Here is a 25,113-nt window from a genome sequence, read left to right on the forward strand (position 1 = left end):
TCCGCCTCCCCCCGCACACTCACACACACAGACACAAACTCCACCGGGCCGTGGAGCGGCGCTGCCGGCGCGGCCGCTCCGCCTCCTGCCACTCTATGGTTCGTGGGCGGGGTTTGAGCGTAAACGGAAGTGAACCGGGAGCGAACGGGGCTCGTCCGGTTGAGCGGAGCCAGTTCGGGGTGTCCGGGGATCCCTGAGCGGTCCCGGAGGAGCCGGGGTGTCTGTCTGGGGATCCCTGAGCGGTCCCGGGGGAGTTGGGGTGTCTGTCCGGGAATCCCTGAGCGATCCCGGAGTGGCCGCGGGCCCCGGCGCTGCCGCTATGTCGATGTCTCACCTGTACGGCACGGACGGCGACGATGGCGTGGAGATGGAGAGTTTCGAGGTGTCGGACTGGGACCTGCAGAACGAGTTCAACCCGCACCGGCAGCGGCACCGCCAGACCAAGGAGGAGGCGACCTACGGCGTGTGGGCCGAGCGCGACTCGGACGAGGAGCGGCCGAGCTTCGGCGGGAAGCGGTACGGGCGGGAGCGGGGCCGGGCCGGGCTGTGCCGTCCCTGGGGCTGCCCCGAGCCGGGCAGCTCCCCTCGTGTCCTCCAGGTTTCTCCTTCCCGGGGAGCCACCCCTGTTCCTTTTGGGTTCCTCCCGTTCGCTGGATGTTCACCCCTTCCCTAGAGCTTTCTCCTTCCCGTGAAGATTCTCCCGTTCCCTGGGGGTACCCCTGCTGCTGACACCCCCCCGAGCAGCCCAGCCTGGCCCGGTGCTGCCCTCGGGACCCCTCACCCGTGGGAATTTCCCTTTGCTCCCCGCCCCTGCAGCCCGGGGGGATGGAGGGGGATTTCCTGGCACAAACAGCTGGACCATCTTTAATATCTCAATTTTGGCGGGTGTAAGGCACAGCAGCCCCCCAGGCTCCCCCAGGAAGGTGCCCTGGAGCAGCATTCCCTGACAGGTGTGTTTCTCAGCTCCAGGGATTACTCTGCCCCCGTGAGCTTTGTCAGCGCCGGGCTCAGGAAGGCAGCGGCCGAGGAACAGTCAGACGAGGACTCAGATGAGGATGAGAAACCTGGGAAGCAGGAGGAGATCCCCAAGGAGTTCGTGCCCAAGAAGTTAAAAACAGTGAGCTCTCCAGGAAACTTTCTGTCCTGTGTAACTAATGTGTTTGTGAAACTGTAGCCAAAGCAGTGAAACTACAACAGAGCACTAAAAAGGGGGGGATATAATGAAACCAGAAACCCAAATGTGCCATTAAGGGAGGTGTTTTCTCTGGCTTTTATATCACTGATAAAATAACAACTCTAATAATAAATCATTGGTACAACTGTACATTGATCTAATGATGTATTACTGCGTGTCCTTAGGAATCACTCCTTTCATTGTCCTTAATATTCCCTTTGGTCAATGGAGGTTTAAGGAGAAAAACTTCCATGGTTTGCTGCCTTTTGGAAACCTATTTCTTTAATCTCAAAGAACAGACAAATCCAGGAATGTCATAGATTAAAAATCAAAGTCTTATTTTCAGTTAATAACAGAAAAAATCAGGAATCGGCTTCAGCTAAAGCTGGTGGTGGAGCAAGAGAACTGTCAGGTTGTCAGTCTGAGCTTGTCAGGATGTTTCTCTTCCATCTGAGGAGTTTCAGAAAGCTCCTTAGGTGTCAGGCAGCTTTCCTGGATGCATAAGTGAGGTCCCAGTGAGCTGGGCACTGTGGGGTCAAGGGAATCACTTCTGGGAAGAGCCTTTGGAGGAAAATTCTACACAACTTGGTTATTGCAATGCTTCAAGGTGGTGGGGTTTGTGTTGTGTTTTAACAGGGAGGAAATTTCAAGCCCAGCCAGAAAGGCTTTGTCGGGGGCACCAAATCTTTCATGGATTTTGGCAGCTGGGAGAGACACACTAAGGGAATCGGGCAGAAGCTTCTCCAGAAGATGGGATATGTCCCTGGAAGAGGTCTTGGGAAGAATGCTCAAGGTACTGTCAGTGTGTTTGGTTGTTTATTGTTAAGTGGTGATGTGGAGAAGAGATTGCATTCCTTAAAGAAATGCCAGCCCAAGGTGCTGTTCTGGTAACTGGTAGGGAAAGCCTGGCTGTTGTGCTCTCCCAGCACACAAACTACTCCTCCTAACCCCTCTCTGTCCTCCCAGGTATCATCAATCCCATCGAGGCCAAGCAGAGGAAAGGCAAAGGTGCCGTGGGGGCCTATGGCTCTGAGAGGACCACCCAGTCCCTGCAGGACTTCCCTGTGGTGGACTCAGAAGAGGAAGCTGAGGAGGTATTGGTGTGATTCTTCTGTATCTGTTTCCCTGCTGCACAAAACTCAGTTCTCTCATTAGTTTCTGTGTCAGAGAAAACTGGGCTCATTTTAGTTAAGAAGGCAAAGACTGAGCACATTGATTTAATTTAGACAGATTTTTCTTGTCACTGTAATGTTCTCAGTTGGTTTTGGCTCAGAATCCCACCTTCAAAAAGTCCCCCCAGGTAAATAGTCTTTCCCTTTATTTAAATTTAAAAAAAGAGACCACAAACACCCTATAAGAACAGGTCATAGAGTGGGAGACTGACCCACAGCATCTGTGGTGCTTTGGCACTCAGCTTCACCACTTCCCTGTTATTTTTCTGTACAGAATTCCTCATTGATCTGATGGTTATTGTCCTGTAGAAAGAGGCAGATTTGGGGTGTGGCAAAGAGCATCTCCCACAGCTTCCTGTTGTTTTGTTCAGGAATTTCAGAAGGAGCTCAGTCAGTGGCGGAAGGACCCAAACGGAGGCAAGAAGAAGCCCAAGTACAGCTATAAGACAGTGGAAGAGCTGAAAGCCAAGGGCAGGATTAACAAGCAGCTTGCAGCCCCTCAGAAGGAGCTGTCCCAGGTCAAGGTAAGGTTGATACCTGAGAGGTGAAACCTCTGAGGAACAGTTTGTCCACTTTGGTGTCATGGGTGCGTTTTAGCCACCAGTAACCTTGGTAAAGCCAGTTCTAGGAACTGCCTATGCAGCCTTTTGGACTCATCACTGAACCATGTAATTAACCCCCCCATGTCACCTGGACATGGGGTTTGTTTTAAAACACGCAAATTAGATTAAATGTGGGTGGGTTTGGTTTTTTGAATTGCAGGTTATTTAATTGTTTCACATTGGTCACAGATCAGTGCTCACCCGCTTCTGAAAGCACAGCTGTCCTTTTTGGGATTATGCAACTAAACACATGGTTTGAACCTTCTTCTACTTCAGAGGGACCTGTTTGTCCTTGTCTGTTGGCAGGTTATAGACATGACGGGCCGGGAGCAGAAGGTTTATTACAGCTACAGCCAGATCAGCCACAAGCACAACATCCCAGATGACAGCCCCCAGCAGCCCCTGGGCAAGGACTCCAAGCCCCAGGGGTTCGCCCTGCCCGAGCTGGAGCACAACCTGCAGCTGCTGATTGACATCACGGAGCAGGAGATCATCCAGAACGACCGGCAGCTGCAGTACGAGAGGGACATGGTGGTCAACCTGAGCCACGAGATCCAGAAGATGTCCGAGGTGCTCTCACACGAGGAGAAGGCCATCAGCAACCTCAGCAAGGTGCTGGACATGGTGGAGGAGTGTGAGAGGCGGATGCAGCCCGGCTGTGAAAACCCTCTGACCTTGGATGATTGTGCAAAGATTTTTGAGACGCTTCAGGACAAGTACTACGAGGAGTACAGGATGTCAGACAGGGTGGACCTGGCAGTGGCCATAGTTTATCCTCTCATGAAGGATTATTTCAAGAACTGGGATCCCCTCAAGGTGTGTGTTGGGTTATCTGCGGCTCTCACTTGATGGTGTCAAGAGCCTTTGCTACCTTGTCCTAAGTGTCCTGGTCTAGTGGGAGGTGTCCCTGCCCATGGTAGAAGAGTGGAAGGAGGTGAGCTTTAAAGTCCTTTCCAACCCAAACCAGTCTGGGATTCTGGGATTCTAAATTCCTGATCAGTCTGGAGAGAAAGAAAAGAAACAAAACCAAACCCTGCTCTGTGCCCCCTCTCAGACATTTGCTGAGGAGTTTGTAAGGTTAAAATCAGTCCCTTTTATGAGTGTTGGGAAGAAAAAGTAGGTGAAAAACAAATCTCTAGTTGTTTTTTTTTTTAGCAAAAGTAGGAGAGATCTGTCTGTCAGTCTAGTCTAGCCTCACTGCCATTTAGGCTGGGATAGGTAAGATAGGCTGGCCCTGTGAGGGGGTGACAATGGTGGCTGTAGCCCAGCACACCATCAGCCTGCTCTGTGCAGATCCCAGCAGAAATTAATGGAAAAGGATAAAGACCTTGACCCTGAGTGCTTTATCATTCCCCAGGACTGTTCCTATGGCACAGAGATCATAGCCAAGTGGAAGAGCCTTCTGGAAAATGACCAGCTGTTATCCCACAGTGGGCAAGATCTGTCAACGGATGCTTTCCACAGGTAAAGAGCAAATGAATTGTACTTTGTGCAGTATCTTCATGTGCTGCTTCCTCAGGGATGGAAAAGAGCAGACACAAGGGATCTTTCCTGATGATTCCCTTGCTCTACCTGTTAAAATCCAGCTGCCAGCTACAGAAGAGAAGCAGCTTTAACTAACAAAGTTCACATTTGTTTTATTTAGGCCTGGGTTGTAGCTTTGAGCTTGACTTTGATTTAATTGGGTGGGTATTTTTTGCCAGACTGATGTGGGAGATCTGGATGCCATATGTCAGAAACATCGTGGCACGGTGGCAGCCAAGGAACTGTGGATCCATGGTGGATTTCTTGGATAGCTGGGTAAACGTTGTTCCTGTGTGGATACTGGATAATATTCTGGATCAGCTCATCTTCCCCAAGTTACAAAAGGAGGTGAGTGGAGGTGAGAGGGCTGGGCAGAGCAAAGCCATGCTCTGAACCAGTGTTTGACTTTCAGCTGGAACAGCCAAAACACCAGTTGGCTGATGGATGGAGGAGTTGGAGGTTCCATCACGGCTCCTTGTGCTTCTGGACAAGACTTGCTGCTAATGGATGGACTTACTTAATCTTTTCTGTTCCACCTCAAGGTTGAAAGCTGGAATCCGCTGACGGACACAGTCCCAATCCACTCCTGGATCCACCCCTGGCTGCCTCTGATGCAGGCACGGCTGGAGCCACTGTACTCTCCCATCAGGAACAAGCTGGCCAATGCCCTGCAGAAGTGGCATCCCAGTGACTCCTCTGCCAAGCTCATCCTTCAGCCCTGGAAGGATGTGTTCACTCCTGGCTCATGGGAGGCTTTCATGGTCAAAAACATTGTGCCTAAACTAGGTGAGACAACCAGACAGCGCTGAATTTTGGGAATCTGCTGGTTGCGCTTTCCCCCTGACACCCAGGAAAGATACTCATTAATGTGGGTGCCAGTGTTACTTCAGAGAATGTTATTAGCAAGGTTAGACCAAGGTACCATCTTCTTTTCTGCTACCAGTCCTGTGGAGAGGCAGACAGCTTAGAAAAATACAAGAATTACTCTGATTATTATCTGTGTTTTCTGTCTTACTTTTTATAAATCATCCAATTCCTCTCTTGTCCAGCTGGCAGGAATATCTGACCAGGCTATAAGATGTCTCACTGTTACTCCTGAATTCCTTGGTCTGTGCTAATGCTTTCACATCATGAGTTTTGTAACATGAACTGGCTCAAAGGCTAAAAAACAGTCAAAGGTTTTAAGTTTCTCAGTTCTGACAGCAAATTGTAGTTGCTGGAAGTGGAAATGCACTGTTTTGGTGGCAGGAGCAGCCAAAGAGTTAAAAGATCGCCAATGTCCCTTAGTGCAATAAGCAGGTGCTCCTCAAATCATGTGTGTTGGTAATGAAAGATGTCAGGGTACTGATAAGCCTGAGTCAGGTTCTTTCCTAACTCTCCTCCCCTTTCCCAGGGATGTGTTTGAACGAGCTCATCATCAACCCTCACCAGCAGCACATGGATGCCTTTTATTGGGTGGTCGACTGGGAAGGGATGATTTCTGTCTCCAGCCTTGTTGGGCTGCTGGAGAAACACTTCTTCCCGAAGTGGCTGCAGGTGAGATGCTGTGAGGGCTGAGGAAAGAGGTTACTGGGGACTGTTTTAGTGACTCCTGACCAGGTATTCCTGCCCTGGTGCTGAAGTGGGCTGATTTCCACTCAAACCTCTGTACCCATCAGAACAAACTGTCTCTGGATTATCACAACCCTTCTTTTTACTGACAGCTCAGTAATAAACTGAGTGGCCTCAAGCTGAGCCAGGGGAGGTTCAGGTTGGATATCAGGAGGAATTTCTTCATGGAAAGGGTGGTCAGGCACTGGAAGGAGCTGCCCAGGGAGGTGGTGGAGTGCCCATCCCTGGAGGTGTCCAGTGTTCAAGGAACGACTGGATGTAGCACTCGGGGCTCTGGGCTTGTGACAAGGTGGGCATGGGTCAAAAGTTGGACTTGATGATCTTAGAGGTCTTTTCCAACCTGAATGGTTCTGGGATTCTGTGCCAGCGAGCCCTCTCTTCTCCAGACCTGTACTGCCTTTGACGTGTCCCTGTGTTTTGCAGGTGCTCTGCTCTTGGCTCAGTAACAGCCCCAACTATGAAGAGATCACCAAGTGGTACCTGGGCTGGAAGTCCATGTTCTCAGACCAGGTGTTGGCACATCCCTCCATCAAAGACAAGTTTAACGAAGCTCTGGACATCATGAACCGGGCCGTGTCCTCGAGCGTGGGTAGGTGGCTCGTGGGGGTGGCCCTGTTGCTCTGGGCTGGCAGCAGGGCCACGTGTGGCTCCTGGGAGGCTGATTTGGGATGGCCCTGCTTGTCAGCACGGCAGCAGCTCCCATGAGCAGAGAGTCGATATGCTCTGCCTTGCTGTGTCCTTAAGTACAACACCTTGGAGGTGCTGCTCAATCGTTCAGTGCTGCACTGAAGCAGAAACAGTTTTGGTGGCTGCCTGAGCCATTAAATGACTGATTCTCTTCCAGCCTTGCCCTGTTACAGTGGATTTCCTGTCAGACACCCTCATTTAAGGGTTGACTTCTAAAGCTGTAATTTACTGGCATTTTTTTCCCTTAGGATGAGATTACTGGTTCTTTTCCTTAGCTTTAGAGCTGTGCCCTCTCCTTCCACATGACTTTCCCTGTGACCTAAAAGAGATTGTTAGGACTTCACAGGGAATTACACTGTATAAAAAGGAAGGCCATGCCTGAAGGAGCACCACTTGGAATTTGCCCTTTATCAGAAACTCAGATATCCCGTCCTGAACTCCTGCCTTGCTGTACAGTGTAATGGAGTCACAGGTGACTCAGGAACTTATCCAGGTGGGTTTGGAATGTCTCCAGAGAGGGAGACACTACACTCTCCCTGGGCAGCCTGTTCCAGTGCTCTGCCACCCTCCATGGAAAGAAGTTCTTCCTCAGGTTAAAGGGAAACGTCTGTGTTTTAGTTTATGGCCATTGCTCCTTGTCCTGTCACTGGGCACCACTGAACAGAGTCTGGCACCATCCTCACAGCCCTTGGAGATATTTGTGTGGATTGATAAGATCCCCTCTCAGTCTCTCTTTCCCAGACTAACCAGGCACAGCTCCCACAGTCTCTATTCATAAGGAAGATGCTCCAGAACCCCAAACCATCTTTGTGGCCTCTGCTGAACCCTTCCCAGCAGTTCCTTGCCTTGAACTGTGGAGCCCAGAATTGAACACAGCACTCCAGATGTGTTGATGTCTATGTGTCCTGGACAGTTTCCCCCAGACCTTGCCCTGGGAACAGACCAGGACCCTGTCCTCACTGTCCTGTCTCCCACAGGGGGGTACATGCAGCCAGGGGCCCGGGAGAACATCGCCTACCTGACGCACACGGAGCGGCGCAAGGACTTCCAGTACGAGGCCATGCAGGAGCGGCGGGAGGCCGAGAACATGGCCCAGCGTGGCATCGGCGTGGCCGCCAGCTCTGTGCCCATGAACTTCAAGGACCTCATCCAGACCAAGGCTGAGGAGCACAACATCGTGTTCATGCCCGTGATCGGGAAGCGGCACGAGGGGAAGCAGCTGTACACGTTCGGCCGGATCGTCATCTACATCGACAGGGGCGTGGTGTTCGTGCAGGGGGAGAAGACGTGGGTGCCCACCTCCCTCCAGAGCCTCATCGACATGGCCAAGTGAGGCCCTGCTGGGGACCCAGAGAACTCCCGGGCAATAGCTTTAGTGTAACTCTTAGAATAAAGAAGTTACAGGTTTGTAAATAGTGAAACTGAAGCTGTATGCCAGAATGGTTTTCTGTTCTGGAAGAGCTGTTCAGGCAGTGGTGAGAGCAGGTTTCCTGAGTTGGAAACCCAGGCTGAGGAGGAAGAAGGAGTTCCAACACTTCTGCACTTGCCACCTGTGACAGAGGTTCAGCAGCAGGTTAGAAGGGAGCATGGGAGGTGATTCCCTGCTCCCATATGAGCAAGGGCTGGTCTGGTTGAGTCCCAAATCTCCAGGGACAGATGTCACAACTTCTGCTGCCTGTGCACTGCGCTGGCAGTGAGTTGCTGTCCCCATGTCCCTCACACAGTGGGCTCCTCTCTGCCATATGCAGCCAGGATCTGTCCCATCTCTTTCCCTCAGCCTGGTGCCTGTGGGTCATCACACACTCCAGGTACTCCCTCTGCCTTTCAGTGCAGAGCTGGAGCAGGGAGATTTTTCCCAGAAAACTCACAGCAGGTGCTTTGGGACTGCAGTGGTTCAGGGCACAAAGGTGAGGGAGAAAACCCAAGGCTTTTGTCCCTGGAGGGAGCTGACCTGATTGTTCACAGAACAGATGGAGAGCTGAACTCAGCAGCACTGAGCAGCTCTCAGAGCTTTTACAAGCCTGCAGTGGGAACTACATACCAACACCTCCAACTGCTAATTCCTCTCAGATAATTCCCTCTTCCTGATGCTTTGAGATGTGAGTAGTATGTGCAAAGGCCTTGAATTGTTCATGGAAGGGGAGAGAATCAAAGAGCACTCACTGCCGTACAGATAGTTCTAAAGGCAGGTTTTAGGGGAATTAGTTTGCTGTAGTTCAGTGAGTGCAAGTCAAAGCTCAGCTTTACATTTTATTACATAAGATACAAAATTGTCCCATCACCTCAGTGTTCAGGTGCTGCCACTTTTGGCAGTCTGATGCCACTGTCACTCTCGAGCTTCATCCCAGATGCACAGAAGCTTCCATGGGAAGAGATGTGGATCTGAGCCCCCCTGACACAGGGAGTGGTCAGGACTGGGCAGCAGCTCTGTCCTGATTCCTGATGATCTCCAGGTCCTCACAGTCTTGGTACGTCGGCTCTTCCACAAAGTTCCAGACCTCAGGGGAGAGTTCCTGCAGTTTGTCCAAGGGAAACCAGTGGACAGAGGTGTCGTTGAAGGTGTCCAGATAGCGGGGGTGACTCGGGAGTGCCACTTCTTCCGTCCCTTTCAAGACCTAAAGAGCATTTGGGAAAAAAGTTACCAATGATGCAGAAGTCCCTTTCTGCAAAGCTGAGTCAGTGAGGATGAGGATGGTGTGTATGTTACCCTCAGCACCTGTGTGCAGGATGTTCTGCAGATGTTGAACAATCATAAGGCAATTAGTTTTTATATCACAGTGTCCAGGAAAAAGGTTTTAAAAACAACCACCCTCTTCTTTCCAACTGCAGTTCATTTCCTTTCTCATTAAAGGTGCTTTGTCAACACCAAACAACAATGTTAAACTATTGTCTCATACCTTTGCAATGTAAGAATAATCTCTCTCCAGTATTCTGGACAGCAGTCTGGAATAACAGAAAATGCCCACGTTAGACACAAGGTTCCTGTGAGGCAAGTTTTCTGTACTGGGTGGGTGGGACAGAGAAGGGGAAAGAGGGCTCATAACTGTAAACCTGATGGCAATGAAAATGAGCAAAAGAGGGACCTTGCTGTCACAAGGAATAGAAGGAGTAGAGGGAGGGAGGAAAGGAAAGTGGTGTTGGAGGCATCAGAGCGTCTCCGGGGCATGCACAGACCTCTCCTCGATCCCTCGGAAGCTGTTCCCGATGATGACCAGTTTGGAGAGTGCCGCCGGGCTCCAGTTGCTCCACAGCAGGTTGTTGTACAGGGCCTTCCCGCAGTGCACCATGTAGAACAGCGTGGCCGAGCCCCCCACGCCGTGTTTCCCCTCCTGCCCGGGAACCGGCGTCTCCCGTCACTGCCGAGCCCCGGCCGCGGGGTCCCGAGGGGGTCTGGCCCCGGGGGTCCCGGCGGCCGAGCCGAGCGTCCCGCTCACCTCATTCTCCGTGAGCAGCCGCAGCCCCAGCGCTCCCAGCGCCGCCGCCTCCCGCGCGGAGAAGGCCGGGTCGAACAGGGCGCAGCGGGCGGGCGGCACCTGCGGGGCAGAGCGGGAGAGGGGCGGCGTGGGCGGGGGCCGGCCCGCGGGATGCCCCCGGTGTTCCCCGGACCCGGTGCTCACCCGCAGCTCCTCCAGCAGCAGCAGCAGGAAGGCGAGCTGGTAGCGGGCGGCGGGGCAGGCGGCGAACCGGCCCAGCCCGTAGCAGACGCAGCAGGCGGGGGGCTCGGCGGGGCCGCTCAGCGGGGCCCGCACGGCTCCTGCGGGCAGCGCGGTCAGCGCGGCGGGGACGGGGCCGCTTCCCGCCGCCCTCCGTCACCGCGCTGCCCCCGCACGGAGCAGGGCTCCCCCTGCTCTCCCCTCCCGCTGCCCGCACTCACCGGCGCTCGCCGCCCAGAAGCCGGAGCTCAGCAGATCGTCCCTGCGGAGAGAGCGCGGTGTCAGCGGGGCCCGGCAGCCCCGGGGCTGGAGGGACACACGGACCGGTACCGGGGCCGGACGCTCACCGCGCCTCCCGCAGCCGCCGCAGCACCGCCTCGGTGCCGGTGCCGCCTTCTTCCTCCTCCTCCTCCTCCTTCCCCTCCTCCTTTTCCCGGTCCCGGCCCCGCCGCCGCCGCCGCGCGCGCGCCGCGCGCCACCCGCCCGGCGCCGCCATGCGCGGTCACGTGCGGCGGTCACGGGACCGGCGGGGGCGCGCCCGGAACCGGCGGCGGGAGGGAGCGCGGGGAGCCCGAGCATCCCGGAACCGCCCGCAGCATCCCGCAGCCATGGCCCGGCCCGCCGAGCCCGGCCCCGCGCCCTGGTGAGTGAGCTCCTTCCCGTCCCGCCCGGACACCGCCGGCCACGCGTGGCGGGTGTCCCGGGAAGGCACTTCGGCCCGTTGGTGACCGGACCGCGGGGACGGTCACGGGTCGCGCCTGCAGCGCGGAGCCGGGAGCCCGTCCCGTGGTCGGGAACCCAGCCAGAGCTCAGCAGCTCTGTCCTTCTCCCGGAGTCATTCCAGGGCCATGGAGTGGCGGCCCGGGAGCGGATCCAGCCTCCTGCTCCTGGCCCGGCCGTAACGCGGGTCTCCCGGGTTCCTCGGTGCCACCTTTTGCCTTTGCCCCAGACCTGGGCTGTTCCTGCTGGAATATTCCTGGGCGAAGCTTGTCCCGAGATGTGACAACAGGAGAGGACAAAAGGTGTTATCAATACGTGACTCCAAGAAGTTACGAGTAGAAAAACGTGATATCTTCGGAGGGAACTCTCTGTCTCATGCTCCTAGAGGGCTGTCGGGTGCAGGCAACAACTGAATTAATAGTAGCAGGTCCCAGGAATTGTTTAGAATGCATGTGGATAATGCTCAGTGACAATTACTCCTCGGGCTCAGAGTAGAATATCTCACAAGTCCATATCCTTCCACCTGTCTGAGCTTCTGAGTTATAGAACCTATTTTAAGCCCACAAAAAAGGTCAAATTTAGTCGTAAGGGACCCTTTTGGTGCTGCTTTTGGGTGTAAACTTAGTGTGATTGTGCAAGAACAATGTCTCTCTCCATTTGTAATAACCATTAATTGCTCTTCTTGAACTAATAGAAAGGAGACAGAGAAGTGCAATAGTTTTCAAATACACAATAATTCCTGCTACTGCTTTGCTTTTTTAGGTGGAATTACTTTTTCCTTTATGATGGCTCAAAGGTGAAGGAGGAAGGAGATCCTACAAGTGCTGGGATCTGTTATTTTTACCCATCTCAGGTAATGTCTGCTCTCATTTCAGTACCTGTAAAGGGATGCTGTGGGTCAGGGCTGATAGTTCTGGATCAGGAATGGTTTGGTTCCCAGGTGGAGATTCAGATTAATCCCTATTTAGTATTCACAAAAGTTTTAAGAAATCCCATACAATTAACTCCAGGTGGAGTGGAGCTGGGCTCCACCTGTCTTGGGACACAGCAATGGGGTTACACTCTGCTCCCCCACCGTGGAATGGTCCAGCACGGTCCAGATCTGTCCTGGTGATGTGATTAAGCACACATGAGGGATGAAAGTTCCCCTCCATAAAGTCCAGGCCCTTGTGCTGCCTGGAAAAAGCAATCCAGTTATTCTTCTCCCAGAAATATGCCTGTGCTACTGTGCTTTATTCATAGAATCATAGACTAGTAAAGGTTGGAAAAGATCAAGTCCAACCACCAACCCCCCACCACATTTGCCACTGACCATGTCCCCAAGTGCCACTTGCACGTGTTTTTTGAACACTTCCAGGGATGGTGACTCCACCACTGCCCTGGGCAGCCCTTTCCAATGCTTTACAATTCTTTTCTGTATAACTGAATTGAACTGATGATTAATTTTTATTTATACCTGATTACAGTAGTGATTTTTTTCCGAGCTCTTTTAGAGGGCAACTAACGGCTCTCCTCCCTGTCTCCCCGGGCAGACCCTCCCAGAGCAGCAGGAGCTGCTGTGTGGGCAGATGGCAGGAGTGATTCGCTGCATGACCGAGATCTCCGGGGTCCCTCCCAGCCTCGTCCGCCTCAGGAAGCTCAAATTTGCCGTGGTGGTGGATGGAGACTATCTGTGGGTGAGTTCAGGAGGTCTGGAGCAGTCACAGAGTGAGAACAACCAGAAGCTGCAGGACTGTGTCAAACAAAGAGGGTTTATTTTTCAGAGTGGGGGCTGCACACCTGGGGAGAGCTGGGAGGGACCTTGCAGTGCACGAATTTCATTGCAAGGTAACTTGAATTTAAGTCACTGTGTCCTGAAAGTCACTAGGCTTCACATATCTCATTTGTCTGTCCAGTCCCAACATGACTTCTTTAGATGTTGCTATCCAATGGCTGTAAAATGTTGAGCTCCACATTGTTGTGTGTATCTGTGGGCTACTGGCAATGACTGGGAACAGAATCTCAAGCTGGTCTGATTGTTCTTTCCTTCTAACCCTCAGCATTTCCTGCTGCAGAGCTGTGTCAGTGTCCACAGACATTTAATATACAGAGAACAGTGTGTGGCAGAGTTGTGACAAAAATGCCCCCAAACCATCCCTTGGGAACTGGGCTGAGACCAGTCAGCCCCATTTAACTGGCTGTTCAGGCTCACACAGCTTGCTCCGAGGCACAAGGCCTGATGCTTCTGCTTCTCTCAGCAACTTAAAAACTGAATGAAGCATCTTCATTGCTCTAAATAACAACTTAATTTGAATGTTTTAAAGTACTTAGTTTCAGGAAAATGTTGATAGCTATTAAAGAACCAAGCTGGGTCATCTAGCGTGGGAAGGAAGTGTGTCTGAAGCGCTGCATTTCTGATATAATTTGTTTATCCTATCTGTGCCAGGGCTCTTGTGTGGGTATTTTTGAATTTCCTTTTCGTGTGACTCGTGAGTCTGGGGGGTGGTTGCCTGACAGAGCTGTCTGTCCTCATTGGAAAGCGATAAGAGTTGTTCTCACCTGCTGTTCCTGGGTTTTGTCAGTGAACATCCCCCATTCATGGCTCTCCTGTTGCAGGTTCTGGGCTGTGCAGTGGAGCTCCCTGATGTGAGCTGCAGGCGCTTTCTGGAGCAGCTCATCAGCCTCTTCACCTTCTACCACGGCCCCGTGCGCGGTGCCTACACGGTAACGGGAGACCCCTGGCCCTGGTGCTGCCGTGTTCTCTTGTGTTTCTTCCTCACATATCCAAGAACTGGGACCTGGAAAAGTGTGCAGGCCCACCCTGCCCTTGCTCCAAGGCAGTCTGTGTGTCTGTGTGTCTCCTAAACGTTTCCTAGGTGTTCAGACTAAAGCAGTTTCCTCTCGGTATCATCTTCCCCCTTATCCTGACAAGATTTGTCCCTCAGAGGCTCTGTCCCACATGAATTGCATCTCCCATCCCCAATGCATGAACACCTGTGCAGTGACAGCCTGTGGGGTTTTGTTGTCCACAGGCATTTTCCCAGGAGGAGCTGGGCAGGCAGTGGGACAGGTACATTGAACACATCCAAAAAAACACCAGTGACCTCCACAGGATTTTCAATTCTCTTTGGCATCTGGACAAAACCAAGGTAAGAGCCTATCCTCTGCACTGCCTGGCTGGAAATGCCCTAATCCTGGGAGTGTGCTTTGTTTGCTGCTCTGAGCATTTCCCAGGATTCTGTGGCCTCACTCCTGTGGCTCTCCCTGTCCAGGTGGATCCCCTGCTCTTGCTGAAGGCAGCTCTCATCTTGCAGACGTGCCAGCGCTGTCCCCATGTCTTGGCAGGCTGCATCCTCTACAGAGGCTTGTAAGTAACCAGATGTTCTCTGAAGGCTTGACCTGCCCCTAAATCCACCAGTGTTCTCTTGGCAGTCATGCAGATCAGTGCAGGCATGTCTGTGTGTCCGTGGTTCTGTCTGACCTGCTGACCAGGGCCACTGTCTGTACTGATAGAAGGTGCACAGAGCCAGGATCTCCCATGAGGAATTCCAGCTCCTTACAACCAAACATGACTGAAGGACTACAAGGAAAGCCTCCCAGGTGGCCTTGAAAGGCAGGAGGTGGGGAATTCCGAGAATTCCTTGGCAGCAGCATTCAAGTGCCATTTTTCTTTGGCATAAACTGTTCCAGTAACACCTTTTAGGAGCACTGGAAATATGCCACAGTGGGAGCATCTTCCAGGGCTGACAGGGAGTGATGTCCTACCCGTGGCCAGGACGCTAGGTGTGAGTCATTGCAGCACGTTAAAGCTGGCAGCATGTATAGAGAGATGGGATTTTGACTAGAGAAGGGAGTTGGGAGCCTTGTCCTGCCTCTGCCACACCGATGTGTGTGTCACTGTATCACTGCTGTGTCTGGTAGAGATATTTTGTCACCAAATGTCCTCTGAGTTCTGTGAACTCTAAGTCTTACTACAGCACTGCAAAGGGCTTTGAGCTGGAGTTAAACCTCTCCTTCTTTAGGGTATTTTGGGTTCCTGCAGCACCATCAGCTTTGCTTAGTGCACAAGTCCAATGTGTCCAGCATGAGCGTGGCTGCTGGTTCTGCCTGTCCTGGAGCCCTGGGAGCCGGTGGCTGAGCTTCAGGGAAGGATGTTCTGATCACAGGACAAGGGGGAATGGCTTCAAACTGACAGAGAGTAGGTTTAGATTAAATATTAGGAAGAAATCCTTCCCTGTGAGGGTGCTGAGGCCCTGGCACAGGTTGCCCAGAGAAGCTGTGGCTCCCCCATACCTGGAATTGCTGGATGAGGCTTGGAGCAACCTGGTCTAGTGGAAGGTGTCCCTGCCTGTGGCAGAAGAGTGGAGCTAAATGATCTAAGTTCCTTTCCAACCCAAACCATTCCATGATTCTCTGATTCTATGACTTTGTTTTGTCCTTTTAGGATTGTGAGCACCCAGCTGCCACCTTCCCTCACTGCCAAAGTTCTCCTCCAGGGCAGTGAGTCTCCAGGCCAGGTATGTTGCTGAACACATTCCCTGCATGCAGATACTTGTAAGGATGTGATGTGGGAGCTCTCATCACACAGATCTGACACGTGCCATTACTGGGAAGGACAAATGATGCTGATGCTCAAAGCTTTTATTAGTTATGATTGAATAAGGTTTTGAGACCTCTGCACTAGGAATTTGCTTTTTCAGTTTTTAAGTTACTGAATTTATGAGTTCTCATCTGTGGGTTGTCTTAAGTGGCTTTTTACCCACATTTAGGTATTTAGTGGGAAATATACTGGGTGAATGTCTAAAAGGGATAAACAGCAGTTTTCGTTTGCATTAAAACTTGTCAAAAGTTATTATTTATGGTGACAGAAAAGCCACCACAATGCAGATATGAGGAAGCCCTCTGCTCTTCTGGTTGAGTGAACTGAGTTTCTGTGGCCTGAGAAGGCAGTAATGGCAAATTGTGGCTTTGTCCTGGCTTTCAGGTGTGTTTTGGTTCTTGGGAAGGTCCCTTTGACTTTGAGAGCTCCCTAAGGAACAAACCCCAGCCCAGCACTATAAACCAGTCACAACATTTGCTGGAGGGGTGGTGTGGGGTCTGCCATGGCCTTGGGGAGGCTGAGGAGGGTGGCAGGGGTGTCCTGATGGCACTGAGTCATCCACAGAGCTGATTCTTGGCTTTTCTTGCAGAGGGAGCCCGGAGATGAGGAGTCACAGGAGCCTGGTGAGCATCCAGCTGCAGTGCTGCCAAGTGCCCACCAGCAGCAGCACATGGGCACCCCTCAGGCTGCCTTCTCTGCATGGGAGCATGAGCTGGTTCTCTGGGATTCACGTCCAAGATCTTGCTGGATGCAGGAGTATATCCAGTATATCCCAGAGGGTGTTGCTGGCACTAGTCAGCAGTAGCAGTGGGTGTTGTGTAATCAGAACCATCTCCTTTGGCTAAGCAGAGGGTTTGCTCTTTTGGGTTTAATTGTCAGTTCTGCAGATTCCCAACATGCCTGCCTTCATTCCAGTTCCTCATGTGCCTACTTGGCCCTGATGGAGCCCTGACAACAGATGGCTGATTCTTGCAGTCCAAACCTCCAGTCATCATCTCTCAGCATCAGTTTAGAGATGATCTGCCAGGATGGTTAGGAAGAAATACTGAGGGAAAATTTAACTATCTATAAGGAGGGTGGGCAAAGGCTGCCCAGCTCAGTTGGGATGCAGGATGATGGCAGACCTATTCCACCCGCAGAAGCCTTTAGACTGATGGAGTTTGACTTCTGTTCTTTATGCTGGGACATGTTAATTTAATCCTCAATCCTCCACTGCTCTTGCAGAGTCTCCGTTGCCACAGGGTGTTCGTATCATCCCGGTGTTCCTAACAGGGGATGAAGTCTCAGTGCTCCGGGACTTCCCAGTGGAGTGGATGGCCAGGTAGGAAACGAGCCTGACACAGAGAGAGGATTTGCAGCAGGAGCTCACACGTGGCTCTGTGTCCTTGTTGCCGTTGTCCCTGTTTTCCCTGGAACTAACCCAGACACTGTCGCTGCCTGTTGGAGCTGCCTGAGGCCTCTCAGGCTGGATGGAATTCCTGTGTCCATATCCCTGCTGTGAGCAGCCTGAAGCAGAACTGCTTCCCCAGACCATCTGTGACCTGTTGTCCCTCAGCTCACAGCACTGCTTGGAGCCTTTGTGCTTTGTGGACAAGGGAGGGACATTCGCAGGAGCCTGCAGTCTAACATTCCCAGGCTTTTCACCTGTGTTAGACCTCAGCCCATCCTTTTCCCAGGCAGATGCCCTTTATAGCAGCCACTGATCAGTACCAGGGGGCAGTGGGGTTGTTAGGTATGGTATAACACAGATCCTGCTCAGTAGTTTAATCCATTTGTCATCTCCCACTAGGGCATCCATGTCCCCAGCAGGCACCGGAGCAGAGGAGAGTGCCCTGTGCTCCCAGGCAGTTCCAGAGTCAACAGGAGTTCATGAAAACCAAGCCCTGGATGGTATATTTGTGCAGAAGTCCCCTGAGGAGGCTTCAGGCACAGCTGCCCGGGGAGATGCTCTGGAATCAGGCAGCCCTGCATGTCCCGTGACAGGCTTCCCTGGAATGGGAGCCAGCACATGGAGTTCTCCAGCTGCAAACCGGAGTGGACCAGGCAGTGACAGCTCAGAGCTCAGCAAGAAAACACACATCCCATCAGAGAGTGACACACAGCATCTCCCAAGCCCTTCCACACTCCGGACTTCTGAATGTGCTCAAACTACGGGTCCATACCTGGAAGGCTTTTCCTTTCCCAACCCTTACGCCCAGGAGCAGGAGAGTCGGGACATGGGGAAATCCCTTGTGGACTCTTATACTGAGCACTCTGATGCTGAGAACCAAAGTTCTCTCTCCTCTCCTGTCCCCTCTCCTGCTCAGGAGCTGAGCAGGAGGAAATCCAGAGAACACAACGAGCAAGGGACTGTGAGCCAAAGCCGTGTCTCCGGAGGAAGCAGCAGCACTGCTGGTGACCATGTGTGGGGTTTGGCTGGTCCAGGCACTGCTGGACAGTCACAGCTCTGGAGTGGGAGTCAGCTGCCGGCTGTGGGCGTTCAGGAGGGTCTGCTCAGTGACCCAGCAGGGAACACGCCGTGTCCCAGGAGTGGGGAGGGCAGCTGGGCATCCCAAGGGGACAGGCTGGGAGCCCAGACTGCCGTGGAGTTGGGCAGAGGGGGTGATCCAGCCCGGATGAGCCTCTATGTTCACTGCATCAAGGGGCTGGTGCTGTCACTGCTGGCTGAGGACCATCTTCGAGGGGACCGGAGTGCCATGGAAGATGTGGTGAGTGGGAAAGATCTCTCCCACCTTCAGCTGCACTCCTGGTGTGTGTGGGGGGACAGGGTTTACAACTGAAGAAGGAACGTTGGATCACGCTTCCCATCCTTTCCTCACCTGCTCTGTGCTGTGCAAGGCGAAGCCATTTGGCTCAGGGCTCGTCACCACAGCCCTGGCCGTGTGGGAGGGTGTGAGGCAGCGAGCAGGGAGGTGAGAGCCTTGTCTCACACAGCTCCTGCTGCTGCTGTTGTCTGTCAGTGCCAGCACTGGAGCAGAGCCTGTGGGTGTGACCGTCAGAAGGCCGGGGCTGGATTTGGGATTCTCTGGGAAAGCCCCTCAGTTCAGTGCTTTTTGGGAAGCAAGGTTTGTTCTGTTTAACCCCCGCTTTGCACGTCACAGCTTCTCTCACTGGGAGCACCAGGGACGTGTCTGGCAGCAGGTACTGGAGTGTTTCCTCTGGCTGTGGGAGCTCCCAGCCTGTTCCCCAGGGCTGGAGAGAAGGATGCCGTTTGGGCACTGCACAGGGGCTGTACCAGAGCAATCCCAAATTACTCTGCTGTGGGATTTCGGTGCCAAGGCTTCCCTGTGAATGGAGCTGATGAGGCTGCAGGGGCAGGATATGCCAGTCCCCTGCCTTTCCTGGGAAGCATCAGCCTGCAGAGCTGCTGCCTGGCCTCTGCCTCCCTCCCAGGAGCTGAGTCAAAGCTGCAGAGTCCTGTTTGATATGCCAGTTGCCATAGGAACAACCTAATTTCCTTACCCAGCCAGACTGGAAGGTGGAGGGAAGCTCAGACTAACACAGAGCCTCAAGGTTGCTCCTTTCCCTGGGAGCTGTGGGACACAGAGGCTCCCCCATGAGCTGGGGAGTGTCTCCTCTGCTCAGCATGGGAGGGATCACATGCCTGGGGAGGGATTGCTGCAGAATCAGAGCAGGGCAGGAGGTGCAGCTGGTGCCTTTTGCACCAGGCACGGCATTTGGTCCCCTTTCTGCTCATTTGGAACAGGCAGCTGCACAAATCTGCTCTGCCATGTCTTCTCCAGCGAGGGGAAGAGGAAAACAGGCAGGTGGGAATTGTCGCTCTGGAGAGCTGAAGGTTATCCCTACTGCACAGGGATTGCACAGATCATTTTCCTTTATGTGTTGCCCCAGGGTTGACAAAGCCCCATTCCATCCAGATTGCTCTTTTCCCAAACATCCTGCCTCCATCTCACATACCCTTGTTTCAGGTCTGACCAAAACTGCACTGTCACAGCCTGGATTTTGGCTGTGACTGGGCTCTTCTGCTACACCCTCCTGTAGGTGCAGGTGTTTGTTATTCTTTAGAGCTGCATTGCATGTCCAGTTATCCCAGGAGGAAGAGCATTGTCTGAGGAGGTGGAGCTGGGCTCTGCTGTTGGTGGATTTGTGGCACAACCTCAGCTTGTCTGTCCTTTTGTTTATCTGTAGATTAAAAATGACCCTCAGCTCTCAGGGATGTCAAAGCTGCCTTATAATTAATGCTTTTGAATGCTTTGAGGCCCAAAAATTACACCAAAGAAGGGTAAAATATGCTACTTGTGCAGCTGAGAACCTCTGGGAGGGCGGGTTCCATCACAGGCTTTCCCTGTGGAGGAGGAGGCTCTGGGGCTTCCTTCCTGCTGCTCTTTAGGTCTAATCCCTCCATTTCACCACACAGAAGGGAAAATCTGTTCTTTGACAGGGGGTCAAGGCTGGGCCATGCACTGCCGTCCTGCTGAACAGAGGCTTTATCCTCTCCACAGCAGAGGGAAGCACATAGGCAGGATGAGGATTATGGAGTTAATCTTCCCAGGAGTGGTGGAGGGCCCCTGCCTGTGCCCTGCCTGTGCCCAGGGAGCCTCAGCACAGCCATCCAGCTGGGCTACTGAAAGTCCACTCAGGAGAACAGCTTGGCATTCACTGTGTACGTTGTTGTGTGTGTTTGTACTGCCTGGTGTAACAACGTCTGGGAAGCAAAGGAATATTCTTTGATGTGGCTGAAAGTCATGTGAAAATAAGCCCTGGAGAGTAATGGTTGATGGTAAATTAATGGAGCCTTGCATTTTCCTGGAATTAATAGCACCAACTGGTTTAACGGCTTATTTTCAGGTTGGAGTGCCCTTTCCTGAGTCATGGAATCAAGGAATGGTTTGGGTTGGTAAAGATCATCCAGTTCTACCACCCTGCCATGGGCAGGGACTCCTTCCACAGGGACCCCTTCCACTAGACCAGGGTATTCTGAGCTCCATCACTGACCTGGGAGCTGTGGAACTTGTTTGCTTTCCCCTGTGCCCAAATTTCCCAGCCATTCCATATGGGGGCCTGGGCAGCACAGCAGAGCATGGAAGGGTCTAGTCCCTCTGTCAGCTGAGCTCCCTCCAGTACCTCCTTGGAAGCCCAGGCGAGGCACAGATGGAGCTCTGACCTTTGCTTTTCCCCCTGTCTGCAGTACCACAGCAGCCTGGCTTCCCTGAATGGCCTCGAGGTTCACCTGAGGGAGACTCTGCCCAAGGACTCCTCGTCCTCAGCCAGGACAACTTACAGCTTCACACACTATGACCGTGTCCAGAACGTCCTCACAGGTGAGCCTTCATCTTCAGGAACAGCAGGAGGGAATAGTGAGGAGTACAGGGTTTAGGGGAACCTTTTCTCATACCTCAGACAGCTCAGAGGCATTTATCACTGTAAGTCCCACCACACAGCCTGGCTGAAAGGCCCTCTTGAGGGAACTTTGTCTGTTGGGAGTTTATAATCTGCTGAAGACTTGTTGATGGCTTTGTTTGGGTGAAAGCCAGAGGCTGTGGGAGCTGGAGCAGCTGCCACTGGTACCTTGCTCGGAATGATGTCCCTTGGGGTTCTGGTGAGGGCTGAGCACAAGCACAGGACTTGACATCCCCTTCAAATCCAGCCATTCATCCCTGGTGTGATGCCTTGTGTCCCACTGTACATCCGAGGGTCTGTCAGTCACACCTGAGGGTCTCTCAGTTGTTTCTGGTTGTGAGAAGCAGGAGCTGGGACCAGGCAGCAGCTGGGGTGCTGCTGCCTGGGTGTGGGTGGACCACTGACCTGCAGAAAGCCCTGTGCATGTGTTGCTCCAGTTGGTTTTGCTGTTCCCTATCCCTGGTAGCCTCCCAGACAGCGACCTGGCTCTCTCCAGCTTGGAAGTGCTTTTAAGACAGAGAGAAGCCCCAGTGTTTCTTAGGTACCCCAGGCCTCAGTCCACCTTGTGATCCCTCAGTGTGTGTTGCCTGCAGGGAAAGGTACCCCAGGATGAGCACGGTGACTGTCGCTGATTGGTTCCATTGAGGTCACCCTGGGATTTAAGGTGTCACCAGAGTGTTCTGCTGCTATCCAGGGTCTGTGGGAAGATCCAGGGCCTTTTTCTGTTCAGTAGATGGGGACACACTACAGAGTGGGCTTTTAATACCCCCCCTTACTCCTGTTGTGCAGCCAACCTGCCCCACACACCTGGGCCTCTGGACCGGCACTTCCTGAGGGCGGCCACGCTGATCCACTCTGACTTCTGCCAGCTTCCCTCGGCCTCAGAGGTGATCATCAGGTAAGGGGTGCTCACAACCCCTCCTCACACCAGGCTGGGTGGTCACAGAAAGGGGAGGAACCTCTTTTTAGGTCTGGCTGGGTTTCAGCACATGTTGTAACCACACTGGTGCCTCCTGGCAAGGGCCAGTCATATTGCCTCATTCCCTAATTTTGCTTTAAATTGTGGGTTCCTTTGTGTTCTGGACACTGAGAGGCTACAGTGGCACCAGGACTGAGGGCACAGCTGAGTGGTGCCATGAGTTGGATTAAGATATAACGTTCAAACACTGCCAGTTCCTGGCACCATAAGGTTCTAAGACGCAGTGTTAAATATAGCTGTTCCTAATAAATTTGTGTCTCGGCGGGGAGCCAAAGGCGCCCAGAATTGGCAACCTAGATTTTGTTTTCTTACACGGCTTGTTGGGTTGGAAACACACTGTGATGTGCGTGGCAAACTCAATTGTGATGCGCCAGGCAGGATGGTCTTATCACAGCCAGAGCCCTTCCTGACTGCCAGAGCCCTCCCTGACATCCAAAACCCTTCCTCATGGCCAGAGCCCTCCCTGACATCCAGTGCCCTTCTCAACAGCCAGAGCCCTTCCTCCTGGCCAGAGTCTTCCCTGACACCCAGAGCTCATCCCCACACCTGGATCCCTTCCCCAGACCATGGCTGAAGTGAACCCTCCGTTCCTCAGCTGAGCTGGGTGGGTTGTGTTGTGAGTGCACAGATTCTGCCTGCCTGGTCCTGCTTGTTTGTCCAAAACATGATGAAATAAAGATGCTTCTGGGAATTACACAGTTTCACTGCTCTGGCACAGCTTGCCAAGGGAATGTGAATCACACACTTCAGTGCTGGAGAACTCCTTGTTTAGCATGAGCTTGACTGTCTCCTTAAATCCAATCCTAAACTGACTGGCTAAGCTGGTGTATTCCGTGTTACCCCAAAAAAAGCAACTCCATGTGTGAATCAGCCTGAGTAACAAGATGACTAAAACTGCTTTCTTTTATGGAGAGTTGTCAGAGAAGGGTGTCAGCAAACATAGCAGTTGCTGCTTTCCTCCGTTGAGGAGGAATCCAGGGTCCTTGGCTTTGCTCCCTACCAGTCTTCCTGCAGGAGAATGCTTTGTAGGGGTTCTTAATTTTAATTACTGTTAATAATCACAGCTTTTGTGGTAACAGTATCTGGTTGTTGTTTGAGCTTCATCACACCTGTGACTGAATGTGGTTCCTGCTGCGAGGTGCTGTACTGAGATTTGATTATGGCCAGCAGGAGTGAGATGAGCTCCTGTGGGAGAGGAGGAGTGCTGGGCATGAGGAGTGTTGCATCCCGTCTCATGGTGCCCTGGGCTGGTGCCATATGGGTGTTGCTGCTGCTCAGTGGGTCCCAGAAGAATTTATTCATGGAAAGGGTGGTCAGTCTTTGGAAGGGGCTGCCCAGGGAGGTGATGGAGTCTCCAGTCCCTGGAGGTGTCCAAGGAATGACTCAACGTGGCACTCAGTGCTCTGGTCTGGTTGATAAGGTGGGGATCAGTCACAGGTTGGACTTGATGGTCTTGGAGGTCTTTTCCAGCCTCAAGGGTTCTGTGATATCTCACTTTCCCTTTTAGGATGCCAGGACCCTTGAGAAGGCGGGTCTGGTTCCCTGTGGCCTTCTGGGAATGCACTTCAGGGGTTTGGTGCCCATTGAGCTCTGTGTTCCCTCGCTGCGACATCTGAAAGTCCCTCTCAGTAGCTGGGAGCCCAGTGCTGTAAACACCCAAGTGCCCAGCTGTAAATCTGGCCCAAATCTGTAAATCTGACCTCTGCCCTCTCTGCTGCCCTGCCAGGAACGCCTCCACGGCCGTGTACGCCTGCCGGAACCCCGTCCAGGAAACCTATTTCCAGCAGCTGGGTGCTCCGCTCCGCAACTCGGGCGTCCCCAACCCGCACGACAGTGCCTTCAGCCTGCCCAGCAAGGCCAAGCAGAAGCTGCTGAAGCACGGGGTGAACCTGCTGTGAGCTGGTGTGCTCACACAACGTGTCTCAGCCCCTGCTGAATGTTCATCTCCAGTAAGGAAAATCTCAGCCATTTATCCCGTCAGAGGCACGAGGCTCTGTCCTGCCTCTGTGGGGTCTCCAGCCTGCCTGGCCCTGAAAAGGGGGCACTTGTTGCCCTGTCCTGCAGCTCATCTGGGGCTGGGGCAGGTGTTACTGACATTAGCACTTACCAAAGACTGAAGACAGAACACAGCCATGTTGGGGCACTTGGTTTACATGGACTCTGGGCCTGTTCTTGGTGCTCTGCAGACTCCCCGCGTGCCTCGTCTTCTTCTGAGCTACACAGACTCTGGACTGTGCTGGCTTTGAGAGATGTCAGTCAAACACTGTGCCTGCACTTGCCCTGGTTAGACTTGGGCTTTATTTATATCTCTTAATCCATAGGAATGAGCCCTGCCATGATGTAGTGCCTTACCTTGATTAGCAGAGCCTGCCTGTTCTCAGACTGGAGAAGTGCTGCAGAACTCATAAACCTCCTCTGAGTGCTGCCAGGAGGCTTTTATGTTGCAGGTGACTCTGGGAGGTTCTTGTTCCTCCACGCCTGCCTGGTCAGTGATGGTGCAGCCCAGCACTGCCCACACCTGGACCCTGTGGCCTCACAGGGCCCTGTGATGGTGGTGGTGGTGTGAGTGTCCTTCTCCCTCCCTCCCTCCTGCTGCAGGACCTTGTTTTGCTGTTCTTGCTGCTCCGTTTTCCCATGCTCTGTTGACCCTGAAACTGCCCCTTAAGCTGGTGGGACCAAAGAGGATTTGTAGCCCCTCAGCAACTGTTCCCTTCCTGCTCTGACAGTGTGTCCCCTCTCAGTGGTGGCTGGGGGGGTCTGTGGTGATGGCTGCTTAGACCTGAGAGATGGATACCTGTGTTTGGCTGGGCTTGGAAACCTGCTGCTGGTACATACACACACCCCCCTACCACAGTGTGACTGTGGAAATAAAAAGAGAGTCTCCAAGGCTCATTCTAGCACTGTGTCAGCAGCCAGAGTCACGTTGGTTGTCATGTTTGTGGTTCCTGATGTGATGGTTTGGGTTGGGTGAGCTGTTCCCCCCGGTTAGCTCTGTGCCAAGGGTAGTTCCTGCACTGGTTGTGGTTGAACAGGCAGCGCCTGTTGGTTCAG

At 52.9% G+C, this 25,113-nt stretch overlaps 3 protein-coding genes across 4 annotated transcripts; 2 read left to right on the plus strand and 1 right to left on the minus strand.

Moving 5' to 3' along the window:
• Positions 1-215: 215 nt before the first annotated feature.
• Positions 216-8,196, plus strand: TFIP11 (tuftelin interacting protein 11). The gene is made up of 12 exons (XM_050317956.1): positions 216-516; positions 964-1,117; positions 1,811-1,967; positions 2,141-2,268; positions 2,718-2,870; positions 3,255-3,764; positions 4,306-4,412; positions 4,652-4,820; positions 5,015-5,258; positions 5,866-6,008; positions 6,507-6,672; positions 7,748-8,196. The coding sequence occupies exons 1-12, from the start codon at positions 320-322 to the stop codon at positions 8,101-8,103; spliced, it is 2,484 nt and encodes an 827-aa protein (XP_050173913.1). The 5' UTR covers positions 216-319; the 3' UTR covers positions 8,104-8,196.
• Positions 8,197-9,007: 811 nt separating this feature from the next.
• SRRD (SRR1 domain containing) lies at positions 9,008-10,919 on the minus strand. The gene is made up of 7 exons (XM_050317970.1): positions 10,771-10,919; positions 10,645-10,685; positions 10,388-10,524; positions 10,205-10,303; positions 9,945-10,099; positions 9,668-9,713; positions 9,008-9,385 (listed from the first exon to the last, which is right to left on the minus strand). The coding sequence occupies exons 1-7, from the start codon at positions 10,917-10,919 to the stop codon at positions 9,179-9,181; spliced, it is 834 nt and encodes a 277-aa protein (XP_050173927.1). The 3' UTR covers positions 9,008-9,178.
• A 54-nt stretch (positions 10,920-10,973) lies between these two features.
• On the plus strand, positions 10,974-24,929 carry HPS4 (HPS4 biogenesis of lysosomal organelles complex 3 subunit 2). 2 transcript variants are annotated; one of them, XM_050317957.1, is made up of 13 exons: positions 10,974-11,066; positions 11,906-11,996; positions 12,676-12,819; positions 13,739-13,846; positions 14,155-14,271; positions 14,395-14,489; positions 15,567-15,639; positions 16,312-16,345; positions 16,947-17,043; positions 17,512-18,430; positions 20,872-21,004; positions 21,873-21,981; positions 23,789-24,929. In XM_050317957.1, exons 1-13 carry the CDS (start codon positions 11,032-11,034, stop codon positions 23,958-23,960), a joined length of 2,127 nt encoding a protein of 708 aa, XP_050173914.1. In that variant the 5' UTR covers positions 10,974-11,031; the 3' UTR covers positions 23,961-24,929. The 2 variants fall into 2 exon arrangements, with proteins under 2 accessions (XP_050173914.1, XP_050173916.1); XM_050317959.1 differs by lacking the exon at positions 10,974-11,066 and adding an exon at positions 12,907-12,970.
• Positions 24,930-25,113: the final 184 nt, after the last annotated feature.

The sequence above is a fragment of the Myiozetetes cayanensis genome, unplaced genomic scaffold, assembly GCF_022539395.1.
Source record: "Myiozetetes cayanensis isolate MyiCay16 unplaced genomic scaffold, myiCay2020 scf21, whole genome shotgun sequence".
NCBI lineage: Eukaryota > Metazoa > Chordata > Aves > Passeriformes > Tyrannidae > Myiozetetes > Myiozetetes cayanensis.

Coding starts and splice junctions, on each gene's coding strand:
- TFIP11 (XM_050317956.1), top strand. CDS start 320: ATGTCGATGTCTCACCTGTACGGCACGGACGGCGACGATGGCGTGGAG. Junction 4,413..4,651: donor TCAACGGATGCTTTCCACAG/GTAAAGAGCAAA, acceptor ATTTTTTGCCAG/ACTGATGTGGGAGATCTGGA. Junction 4,821..5,014: donor TCCCCAAGTTACAAAAGGAG/GTGAGTGGAGGT, acceptor TTCCACCTCAAG/GTTGAAAGCTGGAATCCGCT.
- SRRD (XM_050317970.1), bottom strand. CDS start 10,919: ATGGCGGCGCCGGGCGGGTGGCGCGCGGCGCGCGCGCGGCGGCGGCGG. Junction 10,686..10,770: donor CGGCGGCTGCGGGAGGCGCG/GTGAGCGTCCGG, acceptor CTCTCTCCGCAG/GGACGATCTGCTGAGCTCCG. Junction 9,386..9,667: donor ATTATTCTTACATTGCAAAG/GTATGAGACAAT, acceptor AATGCTCTTTAG/GTCTTGAAAGGGACGGAAGA.
- HPS4 (XM_050317957.1), top strand. CDS start 11,032: ATGGCCCGGCCCGCCGAGCCCGGCCCCGCGCCCTG. Junction 11,997..12,675: donor GTTATTTTTACCCATCTCAG/GTAATGTCTGCT, acceptor CTCCCCGGGCAG/ACCCTCCCAGAGCAGCAGGA. Junction 13,847..14,154: donor CCGTGCGCGGTGCCTACACG/GTAACGGGAGAC, acceptor TGTTGTCCACAG/GCATTTTCCCAGGAGGAGCT.